The sequence below is a fragment of the Phoenix dactylifera genome, chromosome 5, assembly GCF_009389715.1.
Source record: "Phoenix dactylifera cultivar Barhee BC4 chromosome 5, palm_55x_up_171113_PBpolish2nd_filt_p, whole genome shotgun sequence".
NCBI lineage: Eukaryota > Viridiplantae > Streptophyta > Magnoliopsida > Arecales > Arecaceae > Phoenix > Phoenix dactylifera.
The window spans coordinates 5,780,563-5,806,019 of record NC_052396.1 but is presented as its reverse complement, the minus strand read 5'-3'; the positions used below and the strand labels follow the sequence as shown (position 1 = coordinate 5,806,019).

At 36.6% G+C, this 25,457-nt stretch overlaps 2 protein-coding genes across 4 annotated transcripts; one reads left to right on the top strand and one right to left on the bottom strand.

The window, feature by feature from the left end:
• Nucleotides 1–2,840: 2,840 nt before the first annotated feature.
• Nucleotides 2,841–7,370, bottom strand: LOC103711151. Its single transcript, XM_008797181.3, has 4 exons — nucleotides 7,056–7,370; nucleotides 3,499–3,695; nucleotides 3,172–3,298; nucleotides 2,841–3,084 (listed from the first exon to the last, which is right to left on the bottom strand). Exons 2-4 carry the CDS (start codon nucleotides 3,684–3,686, stop codon nucleotides 3,001–3,003), a joined length of 399 nt encoding a protein of 132 aa, XP_008795403.1. The 5' UTR covers nucleotides 3,687–3,695; nucleotides 7,056–7,370; the 3' UTR covers nucleotides 2,841–3,000.
• A 4,548-nt stretch (nucleotides 7,371–11,918) lies between these two features.
• Nucleotides 11,919–23,868, top strand: LOC103711152 (shaggy-related protein kinase alpha-like). Of its 3 annotated transcripts, XM_039126632.1 has the most exons (14): nucleotides 11,920–12,193; nucleotides 12,267–12,374; nucleotides 13,612–13,866; nucleotides 13,989–14,081; nucleotides 14,610–14,669; nucleotides 14,774–15,046; nucleotides 15,138–15,212; nucleotides 16,887–16,943; nucleotides 17,018–17,158; nucleotides 19,364–19,414; nucleotides 19,507–19,602; nucleotides 19,676–19,759; nucleotides 23,225–23,327; nucleotides 23,405–23,868. In XM_039126632.1, exons 2-14 carry the CDS (start codon nucleotides 12,372–12,374, stop codon nucleotides 23,464–23,466), a joined length of 1,353 nt encoding a protein of 450 aa, XP_038982560.1. In that variant the 5' UTR covers nucleotides 11,920–12,193; nucleotides 12,267–12,371; the 3' UTR covers nucleotides 23,467–23,868. The 3 variants fall into 3 exon arrangements, 2 of the variants coding, with proteins under 2 accessions (XP_038982560.1, XP_038982559.1); XR_005511951.1 differs by lacking the exons at nucleotides 12,267–12,374; nucleotides 23,405–23,868 and adding an exon at nucleotides 22,797–23,003 and having other exon boundaries at nucleotides 11,919–12,193; XM_039126631.1 differs by lacking the exon at nucleotides 12,267–12,374 and having other exon boundaries at nucleotides 11,921–12,193.
• The last annotated feature ends 1,589 nt before the right edge of the window (nucleotides 23,869–25,457 follow it).

The window sequence follows — 25,457 nt, the reverse complement described above, 5'->3', positions numbered from 1 at the left end:
TATTCAGTACATCTCAGGGATTATATATACTTATATACGGAGTTTATGCAAGAAAAATAATATGAGCTAATATAGGATCATGCTAACCAAAAAAATATATTTTTCACTGATAAAAGTTATTATATGATTCCTAAAATCGCTCTAATAAAATCGTGCAAACGAAGAAAAATAATACTAGCTGATACAGGAGTTAACAAAGAAAAATATTATGGGTTGATACAAATTGTTACGTGATATCTAAAATTATACTAAGAACCACGTGTCTAAATTTAATCTGCTCAGTTTTAATACAATTCAGATAAAATTTTAAAAAAGTATCATGCACGTCAGATTTCAACATGATTCTCGCCGTAACCCCCGACCCCAGTTGGGTTGGAAGGTGCTTAACCAGGATCCGGTCTTTCGGCAAGCCTAGTTTCAGCCAAACCGGAGAAGATTTCAAAATGAGTTCTGAAATGGTACCCACTCATATCATTGCTCGGTTCCTTGAATTGATGTGGCGCAAGTAGTTGCTACCATTCACAAGTATTTGGTTATCTCACGATGTTTTGCATGGCCCCATGTTGGTGCGGGAAAGTATGAATGTGGTTTTTTTTAAGAAAAAGAAAAAAAAAAGAGTAGGAACACAGCTATCAAGTTTGAGGAGAATGTTGGGATTAAATATGTTTTTATTAAACGGGTATGATCAGGGATACCAGGGACATGATCAGAGATACATATGCACATATCCTCTTCCTAACATTATACCCTGATCCTGGTATTAATCCTAAGATTATATGAAGTGGCTATATTTCCGACCTTTTCAATTTCCATGATAACTCTAGATTGCTTTCTTAAGGTTTAAACCATGCTAGACTCCTAAGGACAATTCATACTAGGTGTCTCCAACCGGAATGCATATTAACACCTAATCCATGCTGTTGAATCTTCTCTCAAGACTCGTTGATAAGATAATTCTATTCCAATTTCAAAAGAAAGGTTGAGGGTTTAGGGTTTAGGGAGGAGGAAGAAGAATTTTAGAAGGAAAGGTTAGGGTTTAGAAAAGAAGAAGAAAGTTTACCTTGGAATCTTGCAACTACACCTCCGAGTCTGCTGGTGCGGAGCAACTATGGAAAGTTTACCCTGCAAGTCTGTTCTCGTTTAAAAGGTATTGCTCCAGCCGCACAAGGTACTTGTGACATTTATGATTGCGAGGAAGATTTAGATCATGACATGGCCCGGTGCCAATTTGCACACATGGTTTGGGAGTCCATTGGGAGCATAGTTGGAGTTCAGGTACCTTATAGCAATTAAGATATATCATTTCTTTCACCAGATGGTTGATCTGGAAGAGCATGAATGAAAGATTTTTTCTACACAAAAATTGGAATATATCACTATATGTTTGGTCATATCAAATCTTGAACTTAATTATATTAAGGATATAACATATCAAGTAGAATAAAAGAAACTGATGAAGAATATATATCAACACATGCATGCTATATGTTTAACAACCGAAGATCTCATCCAAAATGACTAGGCAGAAGGTTTTATTTGGATTTCTTGATCCTGTATAAGCATCCAAGATCTATCCAGCGAATAACCGATGTGGGACTAAACACATACACGCACGAGTCCTCACATACTCTCTATGTTCAAGCCCTGACGTCCTCGTCAGGCTAAGGGTTAAAATCTATTCAAATCTAATCACAAACACCACAATCAGCTCGTGGTTGGCCCCAATGGATCTGTATTGCAGTGTCCCCTAGTCCACATAGGTTATGGACTGGATCCGCTCTGATACCATTTGTAAAAACTCAAGACCTCACGCAAAATGGCTAACCGGATAGTTTTATTTGGATTTCTTGATCCTATATAAGTACCCAAGGTTTATCCAGCGAATAACCGATGTGGGACTAAACACACGCCCGCACGGGTCCTCAAAATATGTTTACAAAAATTATCGTATACTTGAAATCTTTAATAGTAACCACATGCATTTCCATGTGCATTATAATTATTATGATTAAATATAGAGAATTATTTGGGGTCGTAGTCGTTAAGTTGTGTTTGGCATGGCTTCTATCTAGTTAAGTCAGGTCATCAATATACAAAAGCTTCAACCATACCCGGTCGTCAAGACTCTCTGAAGCATAATCATGGCCCCATTCGATCTGTTTGCCCCTAAGCTAATCTAGTTTGCAAACCCAACCAATCCAACCCAACTCTTTTTGATTCAATCTTTCTAACTCTTAATAACTCATTTTAAAATGAATTAAAGAATTAGTATCAAAAATTAATCATAAGATCCTTACACAGAGTGATGATCAAACTTGATTTATATTGGCAGGATCCAACTAGAATTTTCTACTCTTAGTTTGGTCAAAAGCTACAACACGTATTCAACTTGTTTAAAGTTTAGGTCAAAAGATTTAACTAACATCTCCCTCGAACTAATTTTGACCCACAACCAGACCTAAATTGGATTAGGACGTGTTGGGTTTTCAGGTCAAACCAATCTTTACCAACCTTGAGAATCTTAACACGATTTGATTTGCCCCCATGTTTACTTGTACCAGGTGTATATAAAATGTATCCATTTTAAACTATAATGCTTAGATGTCCCTCCTGCACTTATTATGGGGTCAATGTATTGGCCAAATATAAGACTCATATATTGGAAATCAACCAAAGCAGTAAAATACCAAGAGGCACAAAGAGAATCTACCTAAGAAGACATTACAAAGAATTCTATCCATCCTGAGTTTTTCTCTAACATCTTTAGCGTTTTCTATAATGTCAGCCCTGCTTGGTCTTAGCATTCCAAAATTCCAAGTGGTTATTAACTTCTTGAGAGGTTTTGAACGGGGAGAATATTCCAATTTATTGGATCATATTCGATTAACAATGTCGAACAAAAAAAAAATAATCACATTATATCACAGCAAGAACTTAAAATATGCTTCAAATAATATTAAACATTACATTGTAAAATAAAAAGGCTTGAACAAGTATTAGTTAATTTTTGCTTGATTGTCCTTCATTAGGTCTGGGAATCCTCTTGTACTCATATTTGTTGATGTCAACCTTCTGCTGTAAAACCTGCAAACATAAGAAGGACCATTCTGAGTAAATGGGATGAAGAAGCATCTTTGTGTTATGAAATAGTTTACGGGCCGAGCGAACTACCTTCAACTCCTCCTCTAGAGAAATCTTTTTTGGCTTATAGCCATCCTTGGGCCCAGTTTTCGTGAGTGATTTTGTTGTTTCAATGATCTCCCACTCTAGATCATCCTTTTCTTTTGTCACTTCTTTACTGAATTATGAAGCCAACAATGTATTGTAAGAATAGATGCTATCCATTTGATAGAATTATATATTAAACAGGCAACTATCTTTTCTAGAGATCCCCAAACATAACTTGGAGGTACTTGGCAATAGCAATAACAGATGTGGAGAGAGAGAAACTGAAAGATGTATGGCAGTAAAAGCAAAAGATAAAAGCTTTATACTTGCCTTCCTTGAATGAGATGAGAAAGGCCAACCGATCCTAATACTGTGAGAGAAATGAGCGGAAGGCCATACCGAAGGAAGGGGTATTTCCTGCTGTATCGTTTAAATTCAGCAGCTTTATGCAATATCTTAGATGAAGGAACCCCCGGATCAATCTTCTGAGCTGAATTTATCTTCGTTTCAGTTGTCATCACTATCAGCTGAAAATAGTTTGAATTTAGGAAACTATTCTGAATTCATGAAACTATACTAACACTGCCAAACTGTAACTGACTATCAAAACAGTTAGAAAGAAAGAAAAAGAAAAGTAAAAGATTATTTCAAGATGGATACCATTAATAACAAATAATCAGTAGACTTTTCATATTGAAAGCTCATTAATTCCCCAAAACTACCAATAGTGAGGGAGCTAATTAAATTGTTGCAGACCATGCATTTAGTGATGCCAACTTCCAAAGAAGACATTCATCAACCACATACTTCTTGCTATCTTTTTGTAGTTTCTTTTTGCTTCTATTTGCAGTTTTGAGATTGCTAAATATAAAAGAAAATCGACAACAATCAAGCAAAATCTTTACAAAATTTTGGCATTTATCTCAAATACTATTATGTTCTTTTGCAAATATTGTTATGTTTTTAAAAGATATGGTCTCCATAGAAATGTTGATGTACTCATGTTTGAAATTCCCGAGTCAGTCAACTCAATCTTGTCCATGATAATATATTGTGGTTCTGAGTTGAGAAAGCAGATGGTAATACCTTTCTCTTTTTTTCTTTTTTAAATGATATCAAGTGCTATGATTAAAAGGCTAAAATTCAAGGTAGTTGATTTTTTTGAAGTTATTATTATTTAACTAACAACCTGGCCATCAATCCCTGCCCTAACTATTCAAGGTTGGCGTCACGAATCCTCATTTTCCAAAATATTATGATTCATTTCATAGTCTGACATGTTTTTTTCATGACTGGCGCTCGATCTAACATCAACATTCCACCTCCTACATCGCAACTTGGAATAGTTAAAAACATATTAACAACATGCTTACTAATGACAACTTAGATCAATAAGGCTTAGATCCAAGAACTAAACACATTATAAATCATTAAGTATACACAGAACCTCACTCCATACAAGTTCAATCAGTCAACAAAATCTGAAAAGCAGTCCATATAAAGTTCTTAAAAATTGATCCACTGGTCTGATTTTTAAGTGGTTAAATCAACAACAAGAATTCCTACAAAATCAACAACATTACGATGCATTTTGGTTGCCAACAAAAGTGAAAGAAAAGAACAATAAATCAGCAGGAGAAAAGAAAAGAAAGGAAACAAGAAGGAAAAAACAGAATATTTTCTTATGTTTAGCTAACCTACAAAAACTGCAAATAAAGTTGTTGAGGAAGCGATTAAATATGACTATCATAAACCACTTGTCTACGTTGCATTTTCTCTCAAAATCACTAACTTTTAAAGCAGAAAAAATTTAAGCTTTTTAGAGAAAAATTTGGTCCTATTTTTCTCTTTGATTTTCTCTTCCTGATTTTTTTTTAATTTCCAAATAATGGAAAAGAATATTCTTCCTTAGAAGCCTTCTTTTCTTTCACTTTTCAATAATGAAACTGCATCAAAAAGACTCAATCAAGAAAAATTAATTGCAAGTTTTCAGAAAAAAGCATACAAGACAGAAGAGAAAAGAAGTTAGAAGCAATGTTGGATGGACAAGAATATGAGAATCGGATTTGCACATGTATCCAAGTGTTTTGACTCAGCAATAGAGAAAAAGAGAGATACAGGGATATGTAGGATGAAATATAAATTTAGTTGAATTATAAATTTACACCTTTGCATATTGTTTGTTAAAACATTAAAAAGAAATTGTTTTTTAAGGCATTCAATTTACAAATTTTCTGTTCGAGCTTCTCAACCAATATAAGAAAACAACATTTTGCAAAGTTATTTCAATACCTACATCCTTAACCAATCTCTAAAAAGAACAAATATTCACTCTTAATATCAAAATGAAGGGTCAAACTTGTTGTTGAAGCAGTCCAACTAACTCCTTGGCTCCAAATCTTTACAAGTGGCAACCAAGGAACTTTATAAGTATCCAAGTATCTGATATATATCAGACTTAGATACATATCCAACATGGATTTTTTAGGGTTGGACACAAGGGTCCAAGTAACATAGGTCAGAAGAAACTAAAGTTCTCGGTCTCATAACAAATAGAGAGAGGATTCAATTTCTTCTTCTTCTTCCACCACTCCTCTTTTGTTGATCAAATTGATTGCCCAATCCTATTCCTATCCGGTTTTGCCATCCCCAGATTTAGGAAGGAAGCGAGCTGCATGTTCCACAAATGCATTATATCAATGTTTTGCCGACTGGTTTGGTACAAGAGACCCACATATAAGACAACCATGGCAATGACAATGAATTGGGTTTGCCTGCGGTTGTGGCAAATTTAAAAATGCTCCCCTAAAATTTTGATGACTAAAATCCCCTCCATCAATCTCCAAGTCCCCTTCAAATTGAGATGGATATATTAGCCTTTCTGAGGAGACCTAGAACCAGAAAGCAACAGCTCCAATGCTGTGTTTGCTATCTTAAAGATTTGGCAAAATCTTTCAATGATTGAGTTTCCCTTGATGTGTCTAAAAGCTCGGATTCATGTAGATAGCTCTTCTTTTGAACACAATCATGCAATAGAGGTAAGTCAAAAGGTGTGTTATTTTCCTTCTACATTTACTTGGATCTGCTCTTTTTTCCATACATGTTATGTTTTTTTCTCAAGGACTGAACTTAGTATGAGATGTTTTGAACCGAAGATTAGTTGGTATTGTTGTGAATGTAATTTTTCTAACTGCTCCCCTCTTATGGGCTCACCTAGACCACTTTTGTGATGTTTTGAATCCTTTATAAAAGCTGACTACTCATTCCCTTAACCTTCAACTTTTACCTAGCTTGCAGACCTGGAATTTTTGTTTTACCTTATAGTCCCTTGATTTCCCTATGTCTAATGATGAAATATTTGCCTAATCTTTGATTGCTAAATCCTTGTAATCAACTCTTGAGCAAGGCATGTATGTGTACTCAAAATTCCTTTACATAATTTGCCATCGCTTTTTAAGAAGTGTATCAATATTATAAATTAGCTTTTTTTCGTTATTGTCGAGGCACTACATAGATTTTCTGCATAGACTACCGGATCCGATTAATATCCAAGCAGTCCATTTTTCATGCATAAGTTTAGTCTGCTGAATCTTCATTAAGCTACTAATGCATGCATTCATAAATGGCACCATCGTAAGAAATTGCAATGCTTTCAATTTATTCAAAGAACAGATTTCCTTTCACAAATTTGACCTATATTAAAAGGCATTGTGCAAAATTCCAGCATCCTTCTCGAAGCAACAAAATAAATAAACTTCCGAACATTTTCACAGCATACTAATAAAACCACCACCCTGACTAAACCTTGACATATAACCATTCTAATCACATAATCACAAGGCACTGTGAGAAGCAAGAAGAGGAAATAGAGAGAATGAGTCCGGTACCTTCTCTTGCTGCTACTTCAAATCATTCCCTTGCTCGACTAAGCCGGAGGAGGTGCTCGAATGGTTGTCGGAGACGCAGAGGCGATAGTAGCCGGAGGCGCGGAAAGGACTGGTGAAGGCGCTGGAGAAGGTCACCGGACAAGGTGATCGCCGGCGACGGACGGAGGTTGCCGGAAGAGCTGGAAGAGTGGTAGGCGGAGGCGTGGGTAGGGGAGGAGAGTACGGGGCGGGGGGTCGGGCGAGAAGAGCATTCTCCTCTCAAACCCTAAAGTCGAAACGTAAGGGGATCGGATCGGATCGGATCGTGATGGAACCGAAGCCTGGCCGGCTATTAAACGGCAGTTCATCGGGTCGGGTTGAGTTCGGGTTGTCGGCCGGGTCGGGTTAAAAACCCAAGCAATTGACGGGTCTCCTTTTTTCTGTGGAGCGAAGTCGGCATACGATGCCGACTTATGTCAAGCCTGTATAACTCGTTACCGCCATTGTGCTTGCGAGAGCACGAGGCTTCGGCCATGGAAGCGGCCCAGGCTCCCCTCTTCCCGAGTACATGGACTGAGCACAAGAAATCGGTGGGTCTCCGCGGCCTCGAAGGGAAAATCCAACACGCCACTTCTCTCGTGAACGCTTATCTATCACGCAAGTGAGTCGAAAGATTTTGATTCTATTCTCCTTTTGTTCTTCTTCTAGTTTCGAGGGCACGGACCGGTCTGTGAGTAAGGGTTTATGCGAGGCTTTCGGTTGGATTATCAATCAGGGACTTGCCGGAGATGAATTTGGGCGCACTGAAGGATATGCCCGGGATTCGGCAGAAGGCTTGCAAGAAATTGGCTCAGCCTCAGAAACAGGTAATCTTCTCCAAAGTTATCATCTTTCCATCTGGATTGCTTACATTTTATGCTGAAATGTTGAGGTTTCATCGTTGTGCTCTCTTGCCAGCTACCGTTTAAGTGGCCTGGCTGGATACTACCACTGAAATTTGTTGGATATTTTTTTTCTTCGAAAGTCATGGTTTCACAAGACGCTGCTTTTTTAGGTCTCGAACATACAAAATTAAGTTCTATGGCTTTTCATGTGCCTCACATCTCTTCTGATTATAATTTCTTTTCAGTGATTGCTTATGTACTATAAATTTTTTATTCGCTTTGGTCAAAAACATGAAACAAAATGAAATGGAGGGCTTATATTATGTTGAAACATGTTTCCAAAACCAAGCTTCTAAAACATGGTTAGAAAATTATGGTTTACCCTTTTAGTCGATCAATGTAAAATTAAATCAAGGATTTAGGTAATGGAATGTACTGATTGTGCTGTATAGTGTGCAACATGTCACACGGATACAAGGAGAGAGTACATATGAATTCACGAGTATATTGTGTGTGAGGACCCGTGCGAGCGTATGTTTAGTCCCACATCGGTTATTTGCTGAATAGATCTTGGGTACTTGTACAGGATCAAGGAACCCAAATAATAACTTTCGGCTAGCCATGTTGGATGAGATCCTGGGTCGTTACATTGTGCATATTGATATCTGCCGTTGTGGCAATCACTGACATGAACCATTTTCTATCATGTAGCCCTTTTCTTATGACCTGGCAAGTTATCGGCAGAATACAGTATGATAAAATGTTGAAAATGCCAGCATGTGGCTGCAATATCACGACATGCGGTGTTGTATTGGTTGAATTAGATGTTTTTAGGATATATGCAACCTGCTCTGCTGCAATGCTTCCCTCTCTCTGTCACAATCCTCTAACATTTTAACCTGTATATATGTATCAATTATCTATGGGCTAACTATTATTCAGCACGTGTGCTGCACATGAGAGGGAACACTCCATGATGGATGTTCATGGTCCTATTTGATTCTCCAATTTTTTTGTCTATGTATGCTGAATAGGCACTTTTGCTTTTGGCTGGTGCACTTCTGCTATTTCTCTTTCTAAACCTGAGGAGAGTTTGCTAGGCACGAATATTCTTCCCATTGTTTGGCATCAAGAAGAAAATGTAGGGAGAGAAGTGAAAAGAAAATTATGTGTCAAAATTGTCTCCGATGGAACTAAAATTTTTTTTCTTCAAAAGTTGGCATTTTTGGGAGAGTAACAAAGAGACAAGTGGTTTATTACCATCTTCTAATCATTTGCACTGCTATTCTCTGCAGATTTCTGGGCTCAATCACACATGAGAAAACCTTTAATTCCTTTTTTCTTTTGCAGATTTATTTTTCCTCTCTTTCATTTTCTCGGCAAAAAAACAGAGCTCAGCCCATGGCTACTCAAGTGTGATATCATTATCTTATATCTTGTTTGCTTTGTGATAGCATTTATCATCATAACTGACATGCTCCAATAATAAAATATTGATATTTTAACCCCTCGGCACCAGTAGTGATCTGATAACAAAAATTGCCACTATTTCTTTTGTATGTTGCAGGATAAGGGAAGTTTTTGCTACAGTTGAAGACGACATGCAAGTCAAGTTTTCTTGAAGTTTAAAATGAATCCTGTAGATAAAAAGTAGGGAAAAACAGTCTTAGAAGTGTCTCATACTTGAGATCTGAGAAGAGTGACGAGATGAGAACGAGGTAAAAAATTTCATACTTGAGATCCTCTAGCCTGGTTTATATGAAGAGGAGAGTGAGGGCTCACTGCGATTCTAGTTGCATGATATTCAGACGAGTTGTTATGCTCTTTTCTTATCTACCGCTCTGGATAATTACACTCTTTATCATCTGGTACGCCAAGATTGCACTAAGCTGTAACTATCTATGCCGATCGCTCGAAGATTTATTTGTCCATTGATTCTGTGAGTTATGTGTCCCCCAACCTTTGGGTTTTAGCGGGCAGCGAATTTGAACTGTATCAATTTTTAAACATAGTAACAAGAAATCTATATAAGGGAGTAAAGAAAAATAAAAAAAAATGGCAATTTTGGTTGTATCGGATAATATCTCAAAATAATATTTTTTTTATATTTATCAATTTATATATTTTTATGCTGGTGGAGATTTATATTGGTTGATTTATTGAGAGACTTTATGAACCAAAAATCTTTCAATAAAGAGGTCAAGATTCCTTCTTGGTCTTTTGCTTTGGGTAGGTAAAAGAATGTTTGGATTTGAAAAAAAAATTGAATTCTAATTTGGAGTTTGAGAGGAAAAGAATGCAAAATCAAGTGAAAATGAATCTTAGATCTCCATATTCAGACTAATTTATGTTTTGTCATTGCACAGGTGGGTAATAGGTGGGTGAAGAATGCACAATGCCGAACGGAGCTAAGCTCAAGTGGGTTATATGTTACTTTTTAAATCACAGATGGGCTTAGTGTAATCAAACTTTATCACAAGTGAGTAAATTGTAATTGTGAGGGCTCGTGAGGATATATATTTAATCCCACATTGGTTATTCACTAGAAAAATTTTGGGTACTTATCTAGAATTAAAAAATTTAAATAATACCTTTTGACTAATCTATTTGAGTAGGGTCATGGGTTGTTATAAATGGTATTAAAGCAGATTCGATCTATGACCTATGCAGACTAGAAGACACTGCAATATAGGCCCATTTGGGTTGGCCACAAGCTAATCTCTTTAATTTGGCTAGGATACTAAGATTTAAACAGGAGAAATATAAAAGGACCTATGTTATACAGGGCTAAGAAATCCAAATAATATCTTCCAACTATTTTTTTATGAGATCTTGGATTGCTACAATAATTATCTCATAAATTAATCTCCTCAATATCAGAAATTTGAATCTATTAGATATTTAAATGATTAAAGAACCTCACTTCTATAATGTTGTCTCTCACAATTATTAGTCCTCGTTTGTCACAAATAGAACCAATAATAGCAAGAGCACAAGATCCAATCTAAATCATCTATGTCTCTTTAGTAAAAACAACATTCTCCAGTCCTCGCAGGCATGATGCTGCATTTTGAGTGAATGTTTTCACATTGTCTAAGTGGGTTTAATTAATTTTGGCACCACAAATTGTAGAGAAATATCATTTTTAAAAAAAATTCTGCTATATAAAATTAAATAAAATGTTGATAAAGAGTCACGGAGACATCATAGGAATAGAACTCCATCATCCGCTCGTTTGGCATGTGATGAAGGTGGCCCTATCTAACAATCTCAATTCTTAATACACCATATTGATAGTTTAAACTTGTGGCAGCGGACTATTAATTGATGGCCCGGACATTGCTCGTGCTCGGTTGTAGAGGAATAGCACCATTAAGGGCACCTTACAAACTAAACCGTTCCAAATGTATATCTAAAATTAATTGTAAGAAGAGGAATGAGAAGGATCTTTCAAGCCAAGCATGTATTTAAATAGGCTAATGGGATTGCCGACTAGGTAGCTGCTTATGTGGCTAATCATTCAGGGTCAGAAGAGGAGGAGTTATTTTTGGCACTTTATGAGCTTATATTTTTTGATTTTATTGAGCTCATTCGTACATGCATTGTATGATGGGTCATCAAAGCAAAAATAAAATAAAAAAATAATTGCCAGTCTCTATTATCTTACCTCGCTCGACCGCTTCTCACGCGTGCTTAATTATAGACAAAAGCGGATCGAAATCCAGACAACAACCCGGAAACATTTCTCCCCTCAAGAAGGAAAAAAAACCGCCCGAGGGTCCCTCTCTCGAGCTGCTGCTCCCCCATCCGCCGTCCAATCCCGGATGGGCGGGCAAAAATTTATAACAAAAATTAAAGAAAAAAAGAACGAGACAGGAAAAGGAGAGAGGAAGGGGGAAAAACAGAAAGGAAGAGGGGTGGGAGTCCGAAATCTGGTCGTTTTCTTTTTGTTTTGTTTTGTGTTATAGAGAAGGAGAGAGAGAGAGAGAGAGAGAGGGTGGGGGGCGTGGGGTGTGGAAGAAGCCATCGTCTCTTGTTTTGTTTCTTCTCTTCCTCTCCCCTCCTTTGGCTTCTCTTCCTCCTTTGGCGGTGCTCTCCGATGGAGGGAGAGAGGGCTTCTGTTTTCTGAGGGGCCGGCGGGGAGGGAGAAAAGGGGAGAAAGGGAGGGAAAGAGAGAGAGAGAGAGTCAGGTTTGGGTGTTGGAAGGGGGGAACCATGCATATGATGTGTCGGCTGAAGAGCATTGCGTCCGGGAGGTCGTCGATTTCGGATCCCGTAAGTTCACACCGCTTGCTCTTCTGTTTGTTATTTATTTATTTATTTTTTCTTTTGTTTGGTTTTGTTTTAGCTTGATTTTGTGGAAGGAGGCGGCGTTAGTTCTCGGGAATCGGTTGCTCTCATGGGGTTTCATTTGATTTCATGATATTTGGGATGTGTGTGTTTGTGGGATTGAATGGTAAGGGGAGGATTTCTGTTATTTATTTCTGGTTTTTGTTTCATGTGTGCGATTATTTGTTTTAACCTAATTTTGAGTACTGGTTGATGTTGTTATATATCTAGAATTTTTTTTTTTTAATTCATTTCTATGCTTCCATCGGTCGGAAAATAAGATATGGCCAATGCTGGCAGAGTTCTCTCTCTCTCGGGGTTGGGAAGGGAGGGGGGCGGGGGAGGGAGGAGTGTTGATGTTTCCTTCTAGCTTTTTTTTTTGTTTAATTTTATTTTAATGTTTCTGTAAGGATATTTCTAGTTCTCACATCCCTATCATTGTTTGCCTGTTTGGTTGCAAGAAAAACAACGGAAAAGAAAAAGAGGATTTTTCCACGGAAACAAAAAGGTTTCCAGAAGTGTAGTTTCCAGATATGTAGGAATAAACTTTCCATGTTTGTCACTTCTCGAATAAACTTTCCAGACAGTTTTCCTTTTCACCAAACAGACACTTGGCGCTTCATGATTCTTCATTCTTCGTAAGTTTTGTTATGGTCAGTTGACTTTTTCATGGTTTCATGAGGCATGTTTAATATTAAGCTAGTTTGATTTGTACCATTTTACTTGTGGTTTCTGCTTTCTTTAACCATTTCAGTTTTGTCATTTTATTTTGTGTTCATCTAATGCCCTCGCCTTTTCTTATCAAGACTTGGTAGTTGTTGTCTTGGATTCCCGTGTGACTGTGCTCACTATTATTTCTCATGGAAACAGAAAGGAACAGTCTATCATACCGAATCCTAGGATCAATAATAATTTTGGAGCTGATCTTTTGTAGATGAATCGTTAGACTTATTATCATTAAAATCTTCATAACCAATGAGAAGAACTTGCACGCTTTCCCTTTTTTTCTTAATAAAAAAAGGAGTAACCTTAGGCGAGAAAGGCCTAAGGACATAGGGATATCTTTACAAGAGAATTTATTGAATCAAACTTGAATAAAATTTTTATAACTTTCAACTATGGAAGCTGAAAAGTCAAAATGCACATTCTGGTAATGTTAATAATGTAGATAAATTCCTTTATTATCTAATATTCGTACGGGGTTGTTTGCTTGGCATTTAATCAACGAAGAAAAATAGCTTGCTTCATGATAAGCCTGTAATGTGATTTATTATAATTGCATATCCTCTTGATTTGTATTTTTCTTTTTTTTTTCAATTTTCATCCTGTTATAATGCCCTGAAACTTTCTCACCTTCACATAAGGGTGGAGATCCTGGCACCAAAAGACCAAAGTTTGATCAAGATGGAGCAGGGGAAGTTTCTACAGAACCACATTTGGTTGCAGATAAAGCTGTTAGTTTAGATAAGAATGCAGCTTCAACTCATTTACAATTGGATGCAAGCACGTCCAATGGGGATTCTCCTGCTAGAACTGAACATGCTGCTGTCAATCAGCTTCCAAATGAAATGCATGAAATGACGATCAGAGATGATAAAGTTGAAGGCCGCAATGAGAAGGTATATTTTCATTTTTTTAACTGTTTTAGTATAATTTGCCCTTATTTCAGAAAGTACTTTTGTGTCATCTGTAGCTTATCTCTGTTATTATATTTCTTAATTGTCAAGAGTGGCTCTTACAGGACACCGAAGGGACAATGGTGAATGGAAATGGAACTGAGACAGGTCAGATAATTGCAACAACAATAGGTGGTCGACATGGCCAGCCTAAACAGGTGATATGATCTCCTGAACATAAATTTGTTGCTCCTGTATTGCTAATTAGCAGCTTTCTTTATTTACCTTAATGCCATAGCTTTCTCATCTCATAGGCCTGGTAATCTGAAATATGTTGTTCAATTTTAGTAGCTGATAAGGTCAATGCATCAGCTAGATACATGGTCTGGGTTTGTTAGTGCTCTTAGTTTTTTTCCAGATGTTCATATTTCAAAATTGCTTCTCTAACAGTCCTTAAAAATTTTTCACATGATACCCATGGTTCATTTTCCCTTCTGTAAGTTTGGGAATCAAAATCCATTTGAATTCATTGTGCATTGACTAATGTTATCCATTAGCTTGGTATCTGTGGGTTCTGACCTGTACCTAAATTTTCATCGGAGTATCAACAGTGCAGTGGACCCCAAACCATCTTCTACATGAGTCCTCCTAAACCTCTTTAGATTATTAAACCTTGTTGATGATTTCTTACTCATCACTTGTAATCTTGGTTAAGTGTTGGTAACTTTTTGCCAATCGTTCATCAGACAATCTCATATATGGCAGAACGTGTGGTTGGCACTGGTTCATTTGGTGTAGTCTTTCAGGTAAATAGCATTAATTTTTTCTTGTCATCTCTTAGTTTTATACCGTGCAATTCGTGATGGTTGTTTTCCTACAATCATGCTATGATACTCTACATCTGGCACAGGCTAAGTGTGTGGAAACAGGAGAAACAGTTGCCATCAAGAAGGTCCTGCAAGATAAGAGATATAAGAATAGAGAACTCCAAATTATGCATTTACTTGACCATCCTAATGTAGTTCAGCTAAAGCACTATTTCTTTTCAACCACTGAAAAGGATGAGGTCTACCTCAACCTTGTACTTGAGTACGTCTCTGAGACTGTCTATTGCATTTGCAAGTACCATAGGCGGATGAACCAACATATGCCTCTCATATATGTTCAGTTGTATACATACCAGGTGAATGGTGCTGCCGTAATTATATTTTGCCAATTGTTGTTTACTGCAAAATCATTTTGCATTCTGTATTTATTCACATTTGTTTTTCTAGATCTGTCGTGTGCTTTCTTACATCCATCGTGTTCTAGGGGTCTGCCATCGTGACATCAAGCCACAAAATCTGTTGGTAAGAGATTGTCTCATGTTATTTCTTGCCTAGAGTATAAAGATAGGTTCCATTGGTTATTCTTTAGTCTGATTAACGGAATCTTTTTGGCATGCTTAAAAGTTGATATTGTATTTCAGCATCTGTTATGCAAGGATGCATTTGAGTTGTGTATCAATGCTGCATAGATGCGGCAATAACAAGATTCTGAAAGTAAATCTGAGAAGTCTCGATATCTAAAGTTCATGGTCAGAGAGCTCAAACATCTTCTTCTAGATTGTTGACTCAGAACAAAGGTTGAAAGAATTATGGCTAGACTTCTGTCAAACGATGCTTAAGGTTTAGGTTAACAAGTGCCTCCTATTGTTCCATCACGAATTGAGGTTTAACAAATGCTGAGCGGATCAAGAGAAGCGAGGTTAATGTCAATCTTGACTTGGTAGGTGCTAGTGGTGGCCCGAGTCATATACTGTTTTGAGTTGAATAGTCATTTCCATGTCAGTCACTTTGTTATATTCTACTAAGATTAGTAATATCTCATTGTAAAATATACAGCGTAGGTAACCATAGAAGGGTTTTGGAATCTTTACTTGATTTTGTGATGACATCTAGAGGAACTTGAAAACTACTATATTGTCATTTGTAGGTTTATATCTTCTATGAGAAACTTATTTTATAATGCCACATTATTTGGAAGGTGTACTAGCTAATGTATCACTCCCTTACAAGGTTTGTAGTACCTGTGCATACAGCCCCATATCATGCATACCATACCATACTGGTATCAAACTGATACTATGTTGGGGGGGGGGGGGGGGGGGGGGGGGGGGGGGGGGGGGGGGGGGGGGGGGGGGGTGTATCTAGTGTTAGACACGGAACCGACCCCTGTACCAACATGGTATCGATACAGGGTTTGGTTCTGAGATTGTAAAGCTTGATCCCTTGTAATATACAGATGATTGTACATTCTTCTTCAGGAAGACACATTACATGCATTTCTAATAACCACTTAAACTTTTTTCACATATGAATTTTATTTTGGGGGGGGGGGTGTATCTTGTACACAGTACTACACATGCTAAGTTCAGTGTAGCATGGTGTAGCTTTCCACCAATTTCATAACTTATGCACATTATAACCCATATGTACAAACAGTCATGTATGCCCATCTTATCTACAAAAAATGTAAGTGTGCTACACTAAAAATATGCGGTACAAAGAATATGCCCTCAGTTTCCATAAGTTGGCATTGGCTGAAATTTGGTAGGCCATACATCTGATACTTTATGTCAATGAACAAAGGGTTGTAAGATTAAGGTTCTTATGACCTCACAATGCTTATTTAATTGCACCTCTTAGTAGGCCATACATCTGATACTTTATATGGATGGACAAAGGTTTGCAAGATTAAGTTAAGGTTCTTATGACCCCACAATGCTTCTTTAATTGCACCTCTTATTCTAATTGATCATCTTGGGTTCTTATTTGTCTAGGTATTTTTTATGGTTCCAGAATCTTTTTGTTCATTAATAATTGTTGTATCTTATTGCCTTTATTGGACCTTAGAAGTTAGTGAATCTTACAACTATTGCAGGAACTAGTATTCTTAATGATTATGGATTTAATACATGAAAATTTTATATCGAGTTGTATTCTCTAATTGAACTTTATTTGATGATTTGATTCATGTTGCAGGTCAATCCTCACACTCATCAAGTAAAGCTTTGTGATTTTGGCAGTGCTAAGAAACTGGTACGTCATGTAATCTGTATATGCTTATGCTACGGTGTATTTCTTAGCTCTGACATCTGACGACCCAATTTCAGGTTCTGGGAGAGCCAAATATATCTTACATCTGCTCACGGTACTATAGGGCTCCAGAACTCATCTTTGGAGCTACTGAATACACCTCTGCTATTGATATGTGGTCTGTTGGTTGTGTTTTAGCGGAGCTTCTTATGGGGCAGGTAGACATTATGCTGGTGGTTTTTAAGCTAAACATACTTTAATAAATTTCTTTCTTAAGATGTTTTTTGTTGGTTTTCTTCTTAATTTGGATGTTGTGTGCTGTTAAGTTAGAGAAATATTCTTTTCTTTGTGTTATGATGATTAAAGAATTTAATTTTACTTACTTGTAACTCTGTAGAGCTTGTGCACGTGTATTTAATTCATATGATTTCAGGATATATTTAGTTTTGCTGATGATTTAAATTAACAAAAATAGTACAAAGAACTTAGGAATTATGTTTATCAGACATTACATTGGATAATGTCTCAAGTGCAAAAAGGATTACCTTTTCCTTTCTGTAAAAGAATTGAAAGTAACTATCTTAAAGAGTTTTTTTCTTTGGTCAGGTAGTATATTGTATAGAATTTTGGCATGACAAGACCGTGCTAGTCAAAATCTTCTACTTAGTCTGCCACCTACACATGGTGGGAATATTGGATGGTTATTGTTTTGACACTGCTAAGCATTTCGAGTTTTGTGCACACGACAGATATATATGTGTATATATATTATATGTATATGTATCTACATATATACATTTTAATTGCATTGTCATATATCAGGGTGGTCCACCCTTATGATAACCTTTTTCTGTTTTTTGGCTTTCTTGGCTCTTTAGGAAACCTTAAATTCCATTTCTGAGAAGTAGGACTCATCTAGACTTAGATAGTTAAATTATATTGTTTTTTTATTACCCAAACAACAATTTGTATTGGAAAGAATATGATGCAAACTTGATTCTGCATCCATATTTTTCTCTTTCAACTGGGTAGATTCTATCATGGGGATTCAATCAAGGTGCTTCCACTTGTTTCAATTTTTTTTTCTAGAATGTGTTTTAATGATGTGGATACGATGTTTGTATTTTCTGCTATGGTTTATGAAGTTGCTTTTTTCACCCCTAGAAGCATGGGAAATTGAATAACTTGAGAAAAACCATAATCATTTCTTGTCAAAAGAAAAGGAAACCCTGACAAAAGGGATAATCATTTGAAGTCATCCTTTAGTGCCTTTTGTTTTGGCAGGGGACAGGCCCATTGGCAATTTGAGCCCAGTCAAACTTCAAATGAAGATAACCAAACCCCAAACCCTCCTGACACCGAAGGTAAAGCATCAAGTATGGGTAGGTACAATGTCATCTGTCTGTCCACAACCTGATATATTCATATTAAAATAACAAACCTTTTGGATGTAGATAACTGGCCTATCTTAACTCATTTTTAGAAGCTCCATTGCTTCCTTGATTTTGCATGGAAAGTTCCATCTTGAGGTTCATTTTTCTTCAATCACTTGCTCACTGCCAGGTCCATCTTTGGCCCACATCTCAAGTTCCACTGCTTCCTTGTTTTTACAAGGTCCTCCATTCATAAAAATTCAAGAATATGCATCATGGGACTCCAACATCAATCCTTCTCCATGAGTGGGAGCCTACGAAATTAATAGGCTAAAGCCCCATTTGGTATGCATTTACCAGCGAACAATTTTTTTTCATAAATCCACCACTTTTCAATCATGGAGGATGCTCTTACTAATACTACTAATTATGCATTTCTAAACCCCAACATTCGACTAATTCGAACTTTTTGTGAGCTCTCTTAAGCCAGGTCATAAATTGGACATGGTAGAGGAGTGGTGTTTAATATGTAAAGATTTGAATTCTTCTATTGCATAAATGAAATGTCTTGTGGAGGTAAAAATCTATAGTATATAGGATGGTTAGTTGTTTTGAATGCTAGTTTCTCCTTGTTTGAGTGCTTGGTTTTCACTGTGTTCTTCTAGGATGATTCAGTTCTCTTACCAGGTCTTGCACCTTTTCTCATGTTCTTGTGTACAATTGCCATCATGTAATGTCCTCTAGGTACTGTCAACCTTACTCTAAAACCATGTAGGTAAAAGAACAAGAAGCATTTTAATCGAAAAAAAAAGAATGAGCATAGGTCATTGAAGAGTATCCTTTTCCAGACTGCTATCCACTAACCCTCATTTAGCATGATGTAAATTGTAAATCTATGGACTATATATTACACATAGTTTTGTGACCATGCTATTATAATTAGTCAATCTTTTTTGCTTTTTTAATAGTTATTTGGTCTTTGATAGGTTATTTTTTGATACAAACATTTCTTTAGTTACTCATGTTGCTTAACTAGTGAATATAATGCAGCCTCTATTTCCTGGAGAGAGTGGTGTTGATCAGCTGGTGGAAATCATTAAGGTCTTTTTCCTGGATTACTTTGTATGTTCGTGTATTTCAGGTTTTATTCATTAGTTGAACTCATACCCAACTGATTGTTGTTGTTATTCAAGATATTAGGTACTCCTACACGAGAAGAGATTAAATGCATGAATCCAAATTACACCGAGTTCAAATTTCCTCAGATTAAAGCCCATCCCTGGCACAAGGTCAGTGAGTGCATTGCATTAGAACTCATGCATCAAATTTAGATAATTAACTTGTCATGCTTTTGGTTTGCAGCTTTTCCACAAGAGAATGCCTCCTGAGGCAGTTGATCTTGTATCAAGGCTACTCCAGTACTCACCTAATTTGCGTTGCACAGCTGTAAGATATCTTTCGCTATTTGGTGATTTACTAACTCATTTATGGCAATATTTTCTTCTTCTGTTTTTATTTGATTATTTTGAAATTATAAAAAGATGAATGGTAATCTTTTGTGGGTGTGCAAACTTGAAATCGGGCATATCACATTTGTCTTCTCTAAAATCATTATATGCTATCGGATACAGTGCTGCTTGGCTGTAGGTTACACTTAAAGTGGCTTGTAGTTAAATTGTAACTTGAGTTTGTCCACTTCTGTGGATGATTTCTTTCTGTTCTGTGTTTAAGAATATATAGTCCCTTCTTTACCAATGAAACAATCTTGGTCTTGTTGAAGAACCCTATAAGGATATCATGTCCCGACATCTCTCATTGATATTAAATTTATTAAAATTATATGACTATATTTTCCAATTATTATATTTGAACATAAGTAGAATAGTTTCTATAGTTTTGTGGGATTGAAAAGATAAATAAGTTAATCACAAATATCTGTATGAATATCTTACCAACCAGTGATCTATGGCATAATATCCATATGAAGAATCCTGATTAATGGCTACTATGTGGACATAAACCTTTAAAGCGATTTGTGAGAATCTGCAAGGGTTATGGTCACTTGAAAATAGTAGTTGTTGACTGTTTGGTGGGAAAGACAATTTCTGTCGACGGATGTGACAGTTCAAAAGGAGGCAGTAAGAAACTTTTTGTCAAGTGATGCATCCGTTCAAAGGTGCACCTACACAAAGTAGTTGGCATTATGAAAATCTAGTTTTATCAAATAAGAAAAAAGAAAGAAAAACATAAAGGCACTTCATTCACTACTTCAAGGAATCATGAGTTTCTTAGGCTGTTCACTCCAGAGAGCCTTCTGCTTAGAATTTCCTAGCATTTACTCTTTTTTTCTTGTGATTGGAATTAAAATTGTTTCCTTCTACTGAGCGGTGCACATTTAGAGTTTATTTGCAAGAGTTGGGCATCGAATCTGGTGGAAACATTTCCAAGAAGCCATCTACATTTAAATAAGTAGGAAATCACTTTAGACATTTTTTTGGCAATATTCTTTATCTGAGGTTCGCTTTTGATACTAGACCCTATACCAATACCATGCTAGTAATATTGTTGGGGGTTGGTTAGGCATACCGAGACTCAATATGACCCCCATCTCGAGTCTTAATCCGATATTGGTACAGTACGATATACCCGGTAGGGGGTGGTATGCGCTAGTACAGCAAGCCTTAGCTTTATTCTTTTGTTTTCATCCTATATCTCCATTTAATTCTCCATCTCCTCATACTGATAAGGCAACATCAGGAAAGAGACATGCCATGCTAAAAGCCAATAGGCATGTGGTGCAACTTAAGGCAATTTAAGCTCAAAATCCACCCTCCAAATTTCCTTGCTTATGGAGAAGGTTAAGGCAAAATATGTTAAGGAGCTAACTTGTGATTTTGGGAGCATTCTTGTCAATCAAAATTTCGTTAAGTGATTTTGTGAATAGATGGTTGTCATGAAGACTTTTTTGTTTAATGGGTAGTGAAGCAAACATATGCATGAACAAGTTGGGAAGGTGCAATCGTATGATAAGATCCCTTTTTTGTACCAGTGTCGAGTAATTATTGGTACCTTCTTGGTACCCAATATGCTTAGTATGATATGGTACAACTCTTGTATGGACATTGGGTCAGCAGACCTTTTTCCCATGCTCGGTCGTGGTATCGGCTAAACTGTCATATGAGTCACTACCATAAGAAAATTGGGAGAATCGGTTGATTCCATCTGGTATAGGCTGGGTTGGTCCCTAAATTGTACCAAACCTTGATATTGTATGGGTACCAAATGAATATAGTATAGTCTTCTGGTACGGAGCAGTATGGGTCGGTATGGTGGACCATGTCTATGATTGAATGAAATTAAAGGTTGTAATTGTTGAAATGCCTATGATCTAATTAATAGAGTTCATTTGGAAGAATGCTTTTTTTAGTTCCTGAGCTTCGCATGTTGCTCTAGGCAAGTGCTTTGTTTGAAAATTTCCATTAATTTGTGGATTGCTAGGTTGTACTATAAACCCTGGAAAAATGTTCTTGATCTTATCATAACAGATTTATCATATATTTAAAATAAAATCTGGAAAACGATTCAAAAGCACTTTCAAATATTTTATAAAAGAACAATCTTGGTAGTTTTGCTCTATTTTGTGTCTATTATATTTTATAAATCATGTAAAATGAAATACATCTATTTTCTTGATTTAATTTGGACAAATCTGATGCACCAATCATTCATTTAAAAACGTGTACTATTAATAATGCTCATCAAATTCATTAAACTTATAAAATGGGTTAACCTTATTATATACCTCCATTGATGTTATCACAAAAAATCCTCCAATTGATTTTTTTTTATTTTTTTGGACAAATGTTACTTAAATCCAATAAAAAAACTATATCCATGTATTTACATGCTTCTAGTCTGAGACATGTAGCTTGCTTAAATGAAACTCTAATTTGTTTCCTTTTCTATTGTTGAAAAATATAAAATGGTTTTAGATTCATTAAAAAAATCCATCCTTGGATTTAATAATGCCATATACAAGTACTTGTTCTAGTTTGGTTCAAGGATAATGGTTTTAGGCCAATCGATATTTTTGAGAAATTCAATGATGAGATGTATCCAACATGTGCGATCCTTGTTTTTCCATGCTTATATTGTACTTCGAAGGAAATTATGGGAGAAAAGTAATAAAATATAATGCTAAGTTGCTTCATGTAGCCCAAAGCAAACGTGATAAAACATTGAACTTAATTTGTGACTATCATTATATTCTTAGCTAAAATATCTAATCTTGGATTCCTCATCTATCAACTGAAAATTACACATAGTAATTATCTAATCTATGGAAAAGAAATCTGTTCAGTTTTAGTTTATTAAGGCCTTGTTTGGTTTGGGGATATTTTCATTTAAGTGGAATAACTTATGCAAATTTGAATCTTCACTGGACTAAATATATTCTGCCATCTTTCTGGAATACTTTTATCAGGTTTACATGGAATGAGTAAGCAAAAAGGTATTGAGATTTTTGAACCCACACTGGCCAGATGATATTACTGCCCGTCTACATATGTGAAGTGGTTGCTACTGCATGTATTTTAGCTGCATGTAGTGAATGACTCTCAACTTTTCATCTGATATCAGCTTTTCTTGAAATTGCGTTCGGCCTAGTTTGAAATTTTACTGTCTGTAAAAGGTATCGAGACTAAAGCAATTCTTGATTCAAGCTCAATTTGCTTTTTTTTCAAGTTGTTTATAAGCTGGTGTATTGCATTTGTTATACCATTATTTGCTGTGGGACGGACTGTTGAATTTCTATAAAAGCATCAGTAACACATTGGCTGCTTTTCAAATTAGAAACTTTAAAAAAGATATATTTGATATTATTATTATTATTATTTTATGAATCCTCTGCAGTTGGAGGCCTGTGCCCATCCATTCTTTGATGAGTTGAGGGACCCCAACACCCGTCTACCAAATGCATGCCCCCTACCCCCTTTATTTAACTTCACACCTCAAGGTAAAAAAAAATCTACTGCCTTTTTTTCTTGATCCTTATCTCACAAAATGTTCCAACCTCATTCTTGTTTCTTGCAGAGCTCAACGGTGCTTCTCCCGAACTCATTCAGCGCCTCATTCCTGAGCATGTAAAGATATAAATGCACAAAACAGCATCCAAGTGTTCTGGTCTGAATTCTGGTCTGAATACAGAAACCTTCTGGATAGCGAATTTCATGATATATCAATTATGGAGCCCAGAAGTGACGGATCAGTTTGTGATTTTATCGGAAGAGAGGAAGCATTAGGGAGGGGGATATTCATAAACAGTCTAATCTTTGCACCGAACCAGATCTCTAGATGACTTTCGTGCGCATAGGCAGGCATGAGATGATCTGGCTTTTGTCCATCTATATTTAAGTGTATTCTCTATGAGGCAGGTAGCTCACTTACCAGCTTCCGTAGCCCCGGACATAATGTAGCAACAGTGTGGGTTTGTCCAAATTTTATGTAAATGTATCAATGAAGATTTTCAAATGTTTTTTCTGAGAACTAGTTTATGTGCTGTTTCTGTCTTGGTTTCTAAATGGAGTATTATAGGTATTTTGGTTCAGGCTAGTAAGTAATTTCAAAAATTAGATGTGTTCATCAGCAGTCTCAAAGGTTTCTATTGTGTGATATTTGGGAGGATTTCTGAAAAGTACATTTGTACCTTCAGGTAAACCTGATGCAATTCATAATCACCAGTCTGCAGTTGTTACCGTACTAAGTACTGCTCTAGGATTTGCTTTTCTAGTGGAAATCTCTGAGCAAGGACTTAAAAAGGAGTTGAGGTGTCCAGGACTCTTCTCGCCAAAAATGAAGCAAATTGAAATTTTGTTACAGGCTCCTATTATTGCCAGGAAGTTGGCCTTGAGATCAGCATTCGAGATGCTGGTTTCCATTAAATACATGTGTTGGTGAATCCGATTTTCTCATGCTCTTGAAATGTAGTGAAATTCCATGTTGTCAACTGTGTTATCGAAGGCATTCATAGCGCCTTCAGCAGAGTTCTGCATCAAGCGCCGCTGTATTCAGATTGAAGTAAAACTCGTCTCTCAAGTTTCCGTATAAAAAAGAGTACTCGCCTCTTATATGAACAGATGCAACAGAAGACTAGGCTCTGTTTGAGCAACTTCAACGTGGGCCTGCTGAATCCAATTTTTCATGTGCCAAGTGATGTACATGATGCCAGCGCTGAGCAGTGCGACCAAGTAGCTTAATGTAGGATAGATGCCTATTCTAGATTTGTAGCATACAGAAGGGTTCAGGCTTATTGCCTTTCATATGATTTTTTTTTTATCCTGATCGATGGATGAAGAATAAGGGGTTGGCACAGGGACTGCGAGTGGCATCGGTGATGAGAATCTGGCATAGCAAACTAGATTATCCGAGCCGATGCATTGCATCAAAATTTGCCAGACACTTGAAGAGCACTTGTATGCAGAGGAAGGTGATTTTGATATGTTTTGTTTAGGCTTCCACACGTCCCTTATGGTTGGCTTCTTTGCTTTTCAATAGCCTTTGCTCATCACACACTATGGGCTCGTTTGGTTTGCGGGAAGCATTTTCCCTCCTACGAATATGATTTTCTGGAAACAAATTCCTAGGAAGAGGATGCCTAGAAAAGTACTTTTGGCATGTTTGGTTGACTATAGGAAAGTGACAAATTTTCAAAGTGCTTATGTTTAGTTGGTCATCCACTTTCCTAGGAAAGTTCTGTATAATTCCTATTATGCCCTTAATAAAAATTAGGTTTTTAATGCTGAAGGGGCTTTTTGAGAAAAAGTAAAAATGGAGTGATTCCCACCTCATGTAAAAGTAAAAATGGAGTGATTCCCGCCCCATAGGAAATGTGGGAATCATATTCCCATGGGAATACAACTTTTTCTTCTCTCTTCTTTGAAAACTCCAACCAAAAAGAGGCATCTCATTACTTTCTCGTTAACCACATTTTCCCCTCTTCTTTTCCCGCTAACCAAACGAGCCCTATAGGGACATGAGATGGGATAAGTACGTCGAGGATAGCACAGTACTTGAGCTATCTTTCACCTCTGAGCAAAACGCTTATTCTGTCCCCGGCGGGCAACTCGTGCCAAGGATAAGATACACG